Raw genomic sequence first — 13,868 nt, forward strand, 5'->3', positions numbered from 1 at the left:
AGGGAGCTGGGAGAGAATCATGAAATATATAAGATATTTCTTCTTCTAGCAAAGGAGGTTGAACTTGTGCCGCCACTCCTCTCCATCTCAGGGCATATTCTTTAAAGCTCTCAGTAGCTTTCATTCTTATCTTTTGAAGGTGATGACGCTTTGGGGCTAAGCTTTTAACATATAGATATTGCCCCAGAAAAGCATCAGCTAGATTGACCCACGTCTTGATCTGCTCTTTGTTCAACCGGTTATACCACACCACAGCTGGCCCAGCAAGACTATCATGAAAGTAATAGATCAACAGATTATCATCATCTAAGTACCCTTCCATTTTTCTACAAAACATTTTCAGATGAAGTAGGGGGCAACTGGTGCCATCATATTTCTCAAAATTAAGTACTCTAAATTCATGGGGGATGACCAAATCAGGGACCAAACTGAGTTCCCGGGCTTCTAACTCTTTGTGAGTGGCATTAACAACCCTCATATTTTTAACGGCTTCATTCAACCACTTGAATTCGTTCTCATACTGCCCATAATTGACGAGGCTCTTTCCTTGGTTTAAGTTAGATGCTCCGGGACAAATTATCACTCTTGATGCATTAGTATGATGCCATTGATTTCCTTTATCATCCATCGTTTCTTTGCCAACAGTTCGTGGTGCCAACACCTGGACCATTTGATTCGATGCGCCTTGCAGAGAAACCGATGCTTGATTCCTAGTGCATTGTTGTAACTCGAACGAATGTTCTTGCAACTGATCTCGCGATTCCCGATTAGATTGCTCCATTGCTTCCATTTGTTTGCTCACGATGATGAGGAACAATATGAATGAATGATCTTGTTATTACTGAACAAAAATCTTTCATAAGTTATTTCCGTGTTTTCATAATTAATGCATGTAAAATACTTAAACAAATACATGCAATGCAAATGCAAATGCACGAGGTGCTAATCCCGAAAGTGACCACTTATAGAACAACCGTTCACTTAGACAACAAGAATTCAATAAGTACACCATGTAGTCGAAATACAACTGTGAGTCTTCATTTCCTTGAGTCGTACTCTTCATGGGATCTGGTATTGCACCTTCAAAATTGTCGGCGTATTCCATCACATTTGATGACGTCGGATGTCTTGAAATCTTCATTCTTATCTTCCATGTGATGCGGTCTTCTCGTCTTTACGAAGGTCTTCTCGTCGTTATGAAAGGTCTTCTCGTCTTGATGAATGGTCTTCTCGTCTTGATGAATGGCCTTCTCGTCTTGATGAATGGCATTCTCGTCTTGATGAATGACATTCTCGTCTTGATGAATGCTCTTCTCGTCCTTGGTACAATTGTATCTATCCCTTGACTCAACATCTTGGCCTTTACAGTTTCTTCAATCAGCTTCAGATCTCTTCATTCATCGAGTGTCCTTCATAGATCATTTGAACATCTCTGGATCTCCTGGTTTTGACTACATAGTGGAGAATTTCTTGCCTCAATATGGTCAGCCTTCTTGTTAGTCAATCACTTGTGAATTAACACCCCTCGATGACATGATGATGCAAATGCAATAAAATCACAATAAAATAAACATAGAACGAAAACGGGTTAGTACACATAAGATAAACAACAAGATAGTGGATACCGTAAACATCACATAAAACCTACCCTCACATGCTGGCTACCCAATCATGCTTTAGTAGATCCTACCCGACATGATATCTACCCACATGTTTTGTCATTCATAAAAGATCCTAACCGCATGGTATCTAATTCACATGTTTTGTGCAAAAATATAAAACCTAACCGCATGCTTTTCTAGTTCTCATACTTATTGCAAAAATAAATTCGAGGAAAAGGTTAGAATGAGTTTCCCCTTCGTGTCTGCAGACAGAGATTCAACATAAGATGGGCAGAGTTTCAGTATTTCTAAAAGGGTCCTCGAATTGTCCTTTGCTGATGCCCCCTTGGGCTTGCCAGACCCTCGATCCTCGCCCATTATAGGCTTAACGGATCAAGTTCAATTTCGAGAGGATACATTTCCCTATGTCTATGCGAGGAAACTCAATGTTTCACTCGTAAACATAAGGCATGTACCCCAGAGGTTACTAGCTAAAGCCCATGCGGAGAAAATTAATTTTTCTCACGTAAGCGTAGCTTTCACCCCTACCTAACGGGACAGAGCATAGTTAGAATGCTCTAAATATGAAAGGTTTACAGTAACAGTGGGGAAACTCATAATCCTTTGCCTCGATCCAAGAGAAACAATAGACTAAAGTGAAAGTCAGAAAACTGAAAACATGTAGATCACACATTAGTACAACTATTTACTTATTAACCCAAATTACAAATTAAGATGCACACAAAACAATTCAAACAAATAAGGGATCAAAAACCAAATCAAAGCGAACTTATAACTTTCGCTTGCAAAGACAATTAATTAATCGACTATCGGCCTGACTCTCTAAAAAAAGTCCCCAGCGGAGTCGCCAAGCTGTCGAAACGATTTTTAACCGTACGGGGGCGAGATTTTGAAAACCGCGTCATTTTTAATTATTCTCTTTTCAATTGAATTTTAATCAAAAACGATGCAATTTTAGAAAACCTCCCGTTTCGAAAAATTGGAAATTCCTTTACGATAAAAACATAAGGTTCGTGGAGTCGCCACCAATCTTTGATTAGGGTGTGATTGGGCACCCAAAAACGATTTTGTCATTTTAAATAAAAATTAATTTTAATTAAAACGACAAGTAGAGGTCCGCGTTATCAAAATCTGAGTTCGGGAGTCGATTACGTGTGGGGAAGGATTAGCACCCCCACAACGCCCTAAATCGGTACCTAGTTGATTAATTAATTTCTTTGCAACGAATTTCGCAAGTTCAATTTTAATTTGATTAATGATCCCTTTAAAACAACAAAAATGCAAATTTACAACATTCAAAGCAACAAAATAAATTTAATTGAAATTACCAAACCATTAGAAAGATAAAGGATATTCGATTATTTAAAAATATCGAGACCAGATCTTTAGGTCAGTTCTAACGACATTTTCTCAATAAATTTAAATAGCCGAACATTTCTTTTTCTTTCACTCCCAAATTTTAAAGTGGAGAATCAAAATTTTAGTGACAATGACGGGATACACTTGTAATTTAAAATCATCAATAACGACCTTCCAGTAAGTTATGAAAAGCCATTTCGACAATTTTAAATTAAAAGGGTATTATCCTTAATCAAATTATGTAATAGGAGTCGAGTTGCATATGAGGCTAACATGCTTATAGAAAATGAATTACACCTAAATTTATGCAAATTACAACATACTCGAAATGATATACACATGCAACATAAAATAAACTACATTTGACTCTATGCGTATGGACAAAATACTCGAAATAATATACACATGCATATATTTAAAATAAATCTGAAATTAACCTATAATTATGCATAAAATATTAGACAAGGACTAAAATGTAAAGAACATAAACAAAGGATCTTTTCATAAAAATTCATTTCCAAGTACCGCAAATATAATATAACCAAAGTTCTACATAGGACCAAAATGAACGTTTGTCAAATTGCATATCCAATGTGAAAACACGAAAATAGCCCTAAACATGAAATTGGACAAAATGAAACACTCAGAAAATTACAAGGCAAAATCAGAAAAGAGTAAAGCTCGGTTAAGGAACCAAAATGTAACAGACTGAACCTACTGGGCCTCACACGAGATTCATCCAATATCCTAAAACATGGGATATTCCCCTAGCCATAAAACGCTGCCGTTTTGGCACAGCTCGACACTACGTCGTTTTAACGCGCAGATATATCGTTATTAGGGTAATTTTGAAGCCCTGGATCATTTCTTTCCCAACCTAACAGATACCCTTTGCCCCAGCCGTCTTTCTCTCAAATCTCTCCTCCTCGTCTCGTCTAACCTAAGGAAACCCTAGACAAAAACTCCCAAACGCCGCAGCCTCCGCCGCCTAACAACCCCGCTGAAATACTCAGATCAACCCCAAAGCCTAGGATCTAAAAGATTTTTGACCCCCCACTAAAACCAAACTCACGGCCACCGCGGGTTCTCCCCCTGCTCCGACGAGGAACCAACTCCTCCAATACCCCTCACTGCTTCCCTTCCTAGGACCCTAGCCTCACGGTCCAACCAAAACCTAAGGAAACCCTCGCTTTTAAGACGAACCGAGCCTCACAAACCCCAACTCATGCAACAACAGTAGTCTAGAGGTGAAATCTTACCCTCGACGACCCAACGGTGTTCGGGATTCGGGCAAGGGTGATGGTTCTCCTCTTCAACTCAGGAAGGTAAGGATTGTATTGTTATGCTCTCTGAAATTTTGATTGGCGTTGATTGCTCTAATCTGTGTTTCTGGGTTCCACCGATGGTTGTTGGTGATCAGTTCTTTGGTTTTCCTTTTTCTGGTTCTGCTAATGGATTTCTTTGGTTGCGTTTTTGCTAGAAAAGGGTCAACAGTTGCTCTCGGGTTCCCTCGTTATCTTTGTTTTTCTCCTGTTTTTCTCTTGATGATGGCTCTTTGTTTTTTGTTGTTGATGGCTGGTAGTTCTCTAGGGTTCTCTCGGTGATCGTTGATTGATGATGGTTTTTTGTTTTTTTTTGTTCTTCTTCCTTCTGTTGCTGAACCCCTCATTAATGATATCCCCGTGATTCTATATTGATTGCTATTTTTCGTTCTGTCTCGTGGTTGATTTCTCATTGTTCACTGCTGCCCGTGACCCCCTGTTATGTTGTTTTCTATATTAATGCGCTGCTTCATCACCTTGGATTTGCTGTTTGCAGGGCACGCACGAGCTGTTGCCGTTGGTGGGTGATGGGGAACCGAGCTATTCTGCTCAGGTTTGGTGTTGGCATGGGCAGTGGAGCTTCAGCAGTATGGGTGTTAGCCTCGAGGACTTCTCGTTGGGGGTGCTCGGGCATATTGGCTGATATGTCTTCCATGGGAACCAAGCTATTGGGTATTTCATGTGGGCAGCTTGGTTTTGTGGTTCCCAATGTCTTCATGTGGCAGCAATAGCACCGTGTTAGAGCTGAAATGGTGCCAAATGGTCGAGTCTGGTGTAATGGGTTTTCATTTTGAGACTGTTGTTGGACTTGAATCTCGAACTTTCATTTAATTTTCAATTGCTGACGTAAATGGTCTTTAGACACTTAAATTTGTATTTGGGATTAAATTTCAAATGTGCCTTAATTTCCAAAATGAACCTATACGAATTAGTCCAATTAAACACCTCAAGCTTTCAAACGTAAACTTCTGTGATTTATCTTTTTAAAATAATTCATCATCGAGCACAAACATCTTCAACTTTATTCTCGATCGTCTTCCAATGAATTTAAATGGCCCGGACAAAATTAGGGTATTACAATATATATATATATATATATATATATATATATATAGTAAAATAACATTATCATAGAATATGTATTTATATATAATATTATTTATTTAAGAATATTAATGGTGGCCAGTATTATAATAAGCACCCACGCTTAACAAACACCACTAGAAAACGTTGATAGTATTTGAAAAGCACTAAATGTTATCGTCATTTGACACCAATGATTCGAATAGATATCCACTTCCCCTCAATTAAATAAATATAAATAACCCTCCTTTTACTTTCTTTTTTCAAAGAAACCCCCCTTTTACTTTTTACCAGCCAAGATTGGGATATTACTGTATAGCTTTTTCCCGGCCAAGATTGGGATATTACTGTATAGCTTTTTCCCTGTAGATAAGATAATGTGGACTTGGGAGTAAAGTTTCGTACAAGATTTGTACAGATATGTGGTGTACGGCTCTTATATTGTCCATATGTTCTTCACTTGGATGTGATAGCCTTCCACTATTCCTTATTCCTAATCCAAAATTATCAAAAAGATAATCTACAATTAAGACTAAATCACATAAATAATTCTTATACAACATTTTAATTTTAATCATTCAATTTTAAGATAACAACACATTATTATCTTATTTATGAAAAATTGAGAAAAAAAATGCATATGACTCTTGATGAAATCTGAGAAGTTAGACAACACTTGATTAGTACGCCAATAAATTTACAAGCTTAGAAACCTTTTCTTTGATGGTTGAATTTGAATATATATATATATATATATATATATATATATTCAAAGATTCATAAAACTTTAAATCATACAGAATATAATATTCTACTTTTAATCTTTTTATATTTTGTTCAAAGCTGATTCAGTAAAAAAAAATATCATGAGTTCCTACTTAAGTCTCATCTTTCATCTTGATAAAATAATAAAATAACATATTTGATAATATTATAAGTTATTTAGTTTAGTTATATTTCTATTGTCATAACTATTTTTTAATGAAATAAAAATTAAAAATAATTATGATTTTATTTTGGGAATTTTGATGAAATTTAATTTAATTTGTATTGGAGTCGGATTTATTAATAAAATATTAAATTAAAATTTTTAAATATAAATATACTTTCATTCTATAGAGAATTTTTTCTTTTAGATCTTGCATGGGGCCAAAAATTTTTGAGTAGGGCTTTAATTTTAGTAGTTGTGGAGAATAAAGTTAATGTTGCTATGACATTCTAAGATAGTCACAATATATCATCTCGTCACACTTAATATTTGATAAAATTCACCTATAATCACTAACTTATTTTAGAATAATTTTCTAGACACTAAACTTTTAAAAATTATAAAATCTTGATATAATTTCATCATGGTCTCACACACATTTACGAATAAAGTTATTTAAATTTGGATCATCCAAAAGATAACATTTCCTTTATCATATTTTTAAATGAATGTTTTTATATAAAGAATGAATGTCTTGGAATGAAAATATTATATATGAATTTAATAAAATATTTTATTTAAATTTAATTACAAAAATATAAGAAAAATAATTAGAAACAAGTTTTATTTGAAATAGGAGTCCATTTGTTTCACAGAAAACAAATTCCAGAAAACAAATTCCGTAAAGTCAATTATATTTCTTGGAAAATATTTTCTAAAAAATCATTTTACAGTGTTTGGATGATGTCCTGTAATTCATTTTTCATTGGATGATAAATTTTGTAAAAATTATTTATTATAAACATACAATACAATAAATAATATTATTTATTAATAATATAGTATTATTAATTTTAAAATATTATAATAATTTATTTAATATTAGTTATGTAAATATTATTATTAAAATATTATATCTACACTTTTAAAAATATTAATATTATAATATTTTATTAAAACAAAATTATTATAAATTATATTAATTAAAATTAAAATAAGAATAATATATTATTAGTTATACTAATTAGTTATTAAAATAATAATAATATTAAAATATTAAAAAGTATATAATATTAAAATAGTAATACCATATTATATTTTAAGAAGTATATTTTGAATATTCAACAACTTAATAATATTAATTTTATGAATAATTTATTATATATTATTAAAATAAAAATATGATATTATATATTATAATAATACAATTAAAACAATTACAATATAATATTATATTATTAAAATTATTAATAATATAATTTAATAATTAATATTTTTATTAAAGTGATACTAAAATAATATATTAGTATTATTTATACAAAATAATAATATTTTGAGTGTTTATGTTTGAAGAGAAAAGTTCGTAAAATAACTTATAAAAAATCAGATAGTAAGTTATTTTTCAGAAAATGTAAAAGAATTTCAATTGACATCGAAAATAAATTACATTGATGATTTATTTTGCGCCAACTAAACACTAAAAAAATGAAAATATTTTTCAAAAAACTAAATACAGACAAACAAAGAGACTAAAGATTAGAGATCGAATAAGTAAAGATACATGTATGAATTTTATAAATAATAAAATTATTGGCCAAACTTGATATGTAGGGGGATGAGAGTAGCAAATTTGTCGTGGCTCTCTCTCGCTCCCACCTTCCTATAGGTTAGGTTAGGCACTTGAAAACAGTTTAACTTTGCCAAGGCCTTCACCCTTGCCTAGAACCATTACATTCTTGCTGTTTATCGTCATATGGTTGCCACCATTGTTATTGCCCCCTTCGCTCTTGTGCTCGAAAGGTCCGAGACTCGATCTCTTTATCTTTGATGTGCAGTCTTTTCTTTTCTCCTTCATAAGCATATGAATGTTTGGTTTTGCTTCGTGCAGGAAAATTAGGCCAAAGCTCACTCTCCCTATTTTCCTCAGAATCCTGGTGCTTGGTTTCCTAGAGTAATAATGCCTCCAGCACATGCTAATTCTTTTTTCGTGCTTGCATGCACATACATGCATGTTTATGCAGATTTGCACTACGTTGCATGCAAATGAAAGAAGAACAGAAAGAAGGTTAATAATTGGGTTGTTTGGTGATGAACAGGCCAGTGGTGGACCAAAATCTGTACTATTTAGGGATGAAATACACTACGGCAACGCTTGCATCGGCCACTGTCAATGTGATTCCTGCCCTTACCTTTGTAATGGCATTGATTTTCAGGTACTATAACATTAAACAAATTGGGTTGATTTCAATTAACTGATTCATACCCTTAAAAGGCAATAATAAGAAGCGTGCAAACGAAAGCTGCATGCGCCAAGTAATAATATATGATGCACCAAGCTGTTCTGTTGGACACATAAGCTTTCACCTTAGAGAAAACCAGTAACATCTATGTTAAAAGTTGCCAGTAACATCTATGTTAAAAGTTGCCATCACCATCTATCCTTGTCTTTATTTTTCAAAAGAAAAATGATTTATTTGTGGTTTATGCCATCTTTCTCATATGCATCTTATGGAATATTCATGATAAAGTTTTTCGAATATTAAATGCTCTTTGCACTAAACTAGTTTACTATTGCTACACGCCTACACCAAGTAAATTATGTAATAAATGATTCATCTTATCCTGCACACAAGTTTCTGTAAATATTAAGAATTTGAGCACTGAAAATAACTTTGCGAAATAGGTTGGAAAGAGTAAATATCAAGAAGGTGCGCAGCATAGCCAAGATAATCGGAACAGTAATCATGGTCCCCGGAGCAGTTATCATGACACTGTACAAAGGTCCGGCGATCAATTTCATAAAGTTGCAAGGTGCAAGCCACCACACTGCCACCAATGAAGCCGAGGCCAAGCATTGGGTTGCCGGTACACTCATGCTCCTAGCCAGATGCTGGGGCTGGTCTGGTTTCTACATTCTGCAGGTCAGTACTAATTCACTTTTACACATCAAACATTTCGTTTCTTCAATACCTTATAATATTTGCTAAATTGAGTTATTGATGTTTTTTGGTTTCAGTCATTTACACTGAAGTTATACCCAGCAGAGCTCTCTCTTACAGCTTTGATATGCTTCATTGGGACCATAGGAGGTGCGGTGGTGTCGTTCGCCATGGAAAGAGATATGAGTGTCTGGAAAATTGGTTTTGATTCAAGCTTGCTAGCTGCTGTATATTCAGTAAGTACCAAAACAAAGGCTTAAACAATAGATTTTAAAGATAAATAATGACAATAACAGTGTAATTAACATTATAAAACTCTTTTTGTGATGGATATAATCAGGGAGTGGTTTGTTCTGGAATCGCATATTATGCACAAGGAGTTGTGATAAGGGAACAAGGTCCGGTTTTTGTTACTGCCTTTAGTCCCCTCTGCATGATCATCACTGCAGCACTAGGATCAGTTATTTTGGCAGAGAAAATTCACCTTGGAAGGTACTTTTTCTTTAATATTGCACCTTAGGAGTTCCTTTGTGTAACTCAATTAAAGCAATTAAATGATCATGTGCTTTTTTGTGTGGGTGTTTTACAGTATAATCGGAACTGTGATCATAATCTTTGGACTTTACACTGTGCTATGGGGCAAAAGCAAAGATCAGCGGAACTCAACAACAGAAGATAAGGGTAAGGTCCAAGAATTGCCTATCACGGACGATTCTAAATCAATGAACTTGGAAGATAGCATCGAGGGACCTGCTAGAGTTTTAAAGATCCCAACTGAGGACCAATTAACTAGAGAAATATGAAATAAGACTGTACATTTGCAGCAGAGTTTTTTTCCCCGAAGCTATGGAAGTGATTTATATATCTAATCTCTTCCTCTGTACGAGTGTTTTTTTAGAAGAGAATAAATCGATTGGGGGCTTTAACCTCTCAATATGTTAATGGTTCTCCACTTTAATTAGCAGTTAGTTTTTCTGCAGCATATAGTTCAACACATATAGCAGAATTTAAAGTACACAGACTCAAAACTTTAATACCCATTGGAGCTTAACCCTGAAAGCAAATCTTTACAAGGCTTCATTCCAGTATCTACATATAATAAATTAAGGGATAAGATTTATTGGTTATCGGTTACAGCATGCATCTTGCAAGTCCGAGATGGATATCATTATCATTTATCAGTATGGCTTCGGCTTGTTAGGCCCTGCCATCGTCATTTTGATTCAGCAGAACTGATCAAGTCCAAGAATTGTCAAACACGGACGGTTCTAAATCAACCAACTTTGAAGATAGCATCGAGGGACCAATTAAGTTCGAATAACTTGAGACACCTTTTACAATAATTAGTGTAAGAAACCTTTATTATTGATAATATTTCAACCATGGATCTGACTTTGAGAAACATTGCTCAAAGTCCAACCCCTAAGTAGGTTGCTTGTAAATGTTTATTTGAAGTGTCAACAACTGATTAAAAAAAAACATGCATGTTGCTTATTGCCATTTCCCTAAATTTATGTAAAGATAAAACGCCTTAAATAAGATACAAGAGAAGCAAATATACAAACAGAACACGATACACAGATTGCCTGGTCCAGCTCACAACCTAAGTTAGCCGAGGACTTCACCATCCAAGTCAAGAAATCAAGGGGCAAGTGACAATATAACAATTGTAATTAATAACAAGAAAAACAACGGCAATATGAAGGCCTTGACTTCCGACTTGAATGAGCTTTATCATGAAGCCCTTATTCTGCATAAATTGGAGAGAACCAACCTCAGCCACTGCCTTAATCAAAACAGATTGAAGCCATTTTTTCTATCAAGGACTAAGCGTCACACCATGTGTACTACAAAGTATAAGTAGGTCAGATACATGCTGCAGCATCATAATCTAACAGTTCGTGAAAGCGCCACCGCCTTGCAAGTTCAAACTTATGCAAATTCCAACCGTCCTCTAATATCTTCTAAATAGTTTATGATGGCATCCATCCTCACTTGCCCATATAAGAAGAAGCCTTGTCTTATCAACATATCTGAAGCAAGATTTTACATACAGAGACTCAGTAAGCTAAATCATGTATATATATTGCAAATAGTAGGGGGAATGGTGGTTGTAGGACTGAACATGAACCTTGCCAAGCCGTACTTGTCAATGATATCCCTCCAATTTGGATTTGCAGGGATGTATGTTATAACCATGGTTTCTCTGCAGCACGGGATGAACTATTACATTCTTGCTGTTTACCGCCATTTGGTGGCCACCATTGTTATTGCACCCTCACTCTTGTGCTTGAAAAGCCTGACTCTCAAACCTTTCAAGAAAAAGAGCGAAGGATGCAATAACAATGGTAGTCACCAAATGGTATTAACAGCGAGAATGTAATGGTTCATCCCGTGCTGCATAGAAACCATGGTTAGAACACACATCTCTTCAAATCCAAATTGGAGGGATATATTGACAAGTACGGTTTGGCCTTGTTCATGTTCACCCCTACGATCCGCATTTTCCCTACTATTTCCAATATATATACATGAGTTAGCTTCCTGAGTTTCTGTATATAAAATCTTGCTTCAGAGATGTTGACATTGATATGAGACAACGCTTCTTATATAGGCAAGTGAGGGTAAACGAGCTTTGAGGAAGAAAGGAGGGAAGCTTTGAATGTACTTTCCATAGAGAGAAAAAGGGTGGAAAGTGGAGAACCGTTTATTTTATTTATATCGGTAGAAAGTATAAATATTGAGGATAAAATGTATAAATATATCATTTTTAAACAGATATATCACCTACTCCATTAAATTTTAACGATAAATTATTTGATTGACTCACTTAAATAGTTATAATTTAATATATTATAACTAAAAAATTAGATTTAAAATAAAAGGTAAACCACGTTAACAACTAAAATTTTATAACATTTGTGTTACCAAGAAAAATTTATAACATTTGTATTTTGATTGACCTAGAACAGATTAATAATAGATTAAAAAAATCATATTTGAATTTAAATAATAAAATTCTATATGTATTAAATTAAGGGATAAAATTGATTTTTTATCGGTTATAACATGCATCTTGCAAGTCCGAACCAGATAGATATCATTACGAAGTATTGCTTTGGCTTGTTTGGACTTGAAGAGATGCACGTTATAACCAATAAGCAATAGATTTATAGTTGTAGCTATGTGTACAATGAGATGAGACAAGACTCGCTATATGGGAGGGTAAAAGGGTGAAGGCCAAGAGAATGTTAAAGAGTGCTTAAATTCCTCCATTGATGAACAAACAATGACCAAAGAGGAAGTGAGTAGTGAAAGCATGAGAAGAGAGAACAAAAATGGGTGTGCTTGTTTTTACCAATGAAAAGCTCTCATAACTCAATGAGGAATTTATACGAGAGTTGGAAGTAACAAAACATGACTAACCAACCCCTCAACTAACACAAATGCACAACAAATCATCAAGCTACCTGCTAGCCTAACATACACATGGCTTACAACTGTGAAGTCAATAAAGTTCATTTGAGTTGGAAAGAGATGTGAATGCCCGCAAATTTGGATTTGATTCAAGCTTGCTGCCTGTCGTATATTCCCCAAGTACCGAACCAAAGTCTAAATGGATTTTGGACATGATACAACAAATTAACAGTGTCATTGACAAATTAACAGTTGTAGCTATCTTGACTATTTCTTTAACATTACATCATATAATTTCTTTCAATTATAGCACTCAAATCATGTGTTTTCCTTTAGGCGTTTTACGGTATTATTGGAACTGTAAATCCGTAATAATAATCTTTGGACTTTGCATGTGCTATGGGGCAAAAGCAAAGATCAGCAGAACTCGGCAACTGAATAGAAAGGTATAGTCCAAATATTGTCAATCACGGACGGTTCTGAATCAACCGACTTTGAAGATAGCATCGAGGGACCAATTAAGTTCTAATAATTTCAGACGCTTTTACAATAATTAGTATAAGAATATTTTTATATTAATATTATGACAATATTCCAACCATGGGTTTAAAAAACATTGCCCAAAGTCCATCCCGTAAATAGGTTGCTTATAAATCTTTATTTGTAGACAACTGATTTGATAGAAATCATTATTATAGGGGGGGGGGGGAATGCATGTTGCTTATTGACAATTTCCAAAATTTATGTAACCTTAAATAAGATACTAGAGGAACAAATATACAAACACAACACAATACAAAGATTGCCCGGTCTGTCTAATAACCTAAGTTAGCTGAGGACTTCAGCACAAGTCAAGAAATCAAGGGGCGACTAAGTTGTCTCCTTTAGCTATTTTAACATCCCTCTCATAGCTGGGAAATGACAATTTAGCATCATCAGAGGGCAACTGACTACGTTGTCTCCTTTTTTCTTTTTTTGCATCCATCCGAGGTGTCGAAGAGAACGAGAAGCACAATATAACAATAATATTTAATAACAAAAAACCATTCAGAAAGCGCTCCGGTTTATCTAGGTAAGCTTCATCATGAAGCCCTTGAATTTGGTTATCATCAGTTATTCCGAATATTTTGGGCTCACAAGATAAGTTCTTCCAGGGAACTAACCTAAGTCACTGCCTTAATCAAAAATATAAAATACC

The 13,868-nt window shown here is 34.5% G+C and overlaps 1 protein-coding gene across 1 annotated transcript; it reads left to right on the forward strand.

The window, feature by feature from the left end:
• The first annotated feature begins 8,067 nt into the window (after positions 1-8,067).
• LOC120176370 (WAT1-related protein At1g21890-like) lies at positions 8,068-10,196 on the forward strand. The gene is made up of 7 exons (XM_039182804.1): positions 8,068-8,114; positions 8,203-8,265; positions 8,411-8,527; positions 8,998-9,235; positions 9,331-9,489; positions 9,594-9,745; positions 9,843-10,196. The coding sequence occupies exons 1-7, from the start codon at positions 8,068-8,070 to the stop codon at positions 10,054-10,056; spliced, it is 990 nt and encodes a 329-aa protein (XP_039038735.1). The 3' UTR covers positions 10,057-10,196.
• Positions 10,197-13,868: the final 3,672 nt, after the last annotated feature.

The sequence above is a fragment of the Hibiscus syriacus genome, unplaced genomic scaffold (genome assembly GCF_006381635.1).
Source record: "Hibiscus syriacus cultivar Baekdansim isolate YM2019G1 unplaced genomic scaffold, ASM638163v2 tig00112236_pilon, whole genome shotgun sequence".
Lineage (NCBI taxonomy): Eukaryota > Viridiplantae > Streptophyta > Magnoliopsida > Malvales > Malvaceae > Hibiscus > Hibiscus syriacus.

Bases quoted from the DNA above. Each gene is read 5' to 3' on its own strand.
- LOC120176370 (XM_039182804.1), top strand. From the start codon at position 8,068: ATGGTTGCCACCATTGTTATTGCCCCCTTCGCTCTTGTGCTCGAAAG. The intron at 9,236-9,330 runs GTCAGTACTAAT...TTTTGGTTTCAG, and splicing joins CTGGTTTCTACATTCTGCAG to TCATTTACACTGAAGTTATA. The intron at 9,746-9,842 runs GTACTTTTTCTT...GGTGTTTTACAG, and splicing joins GAGAAAATTCACCTTGGAAG to TATAATCGGAACTGTGATCA.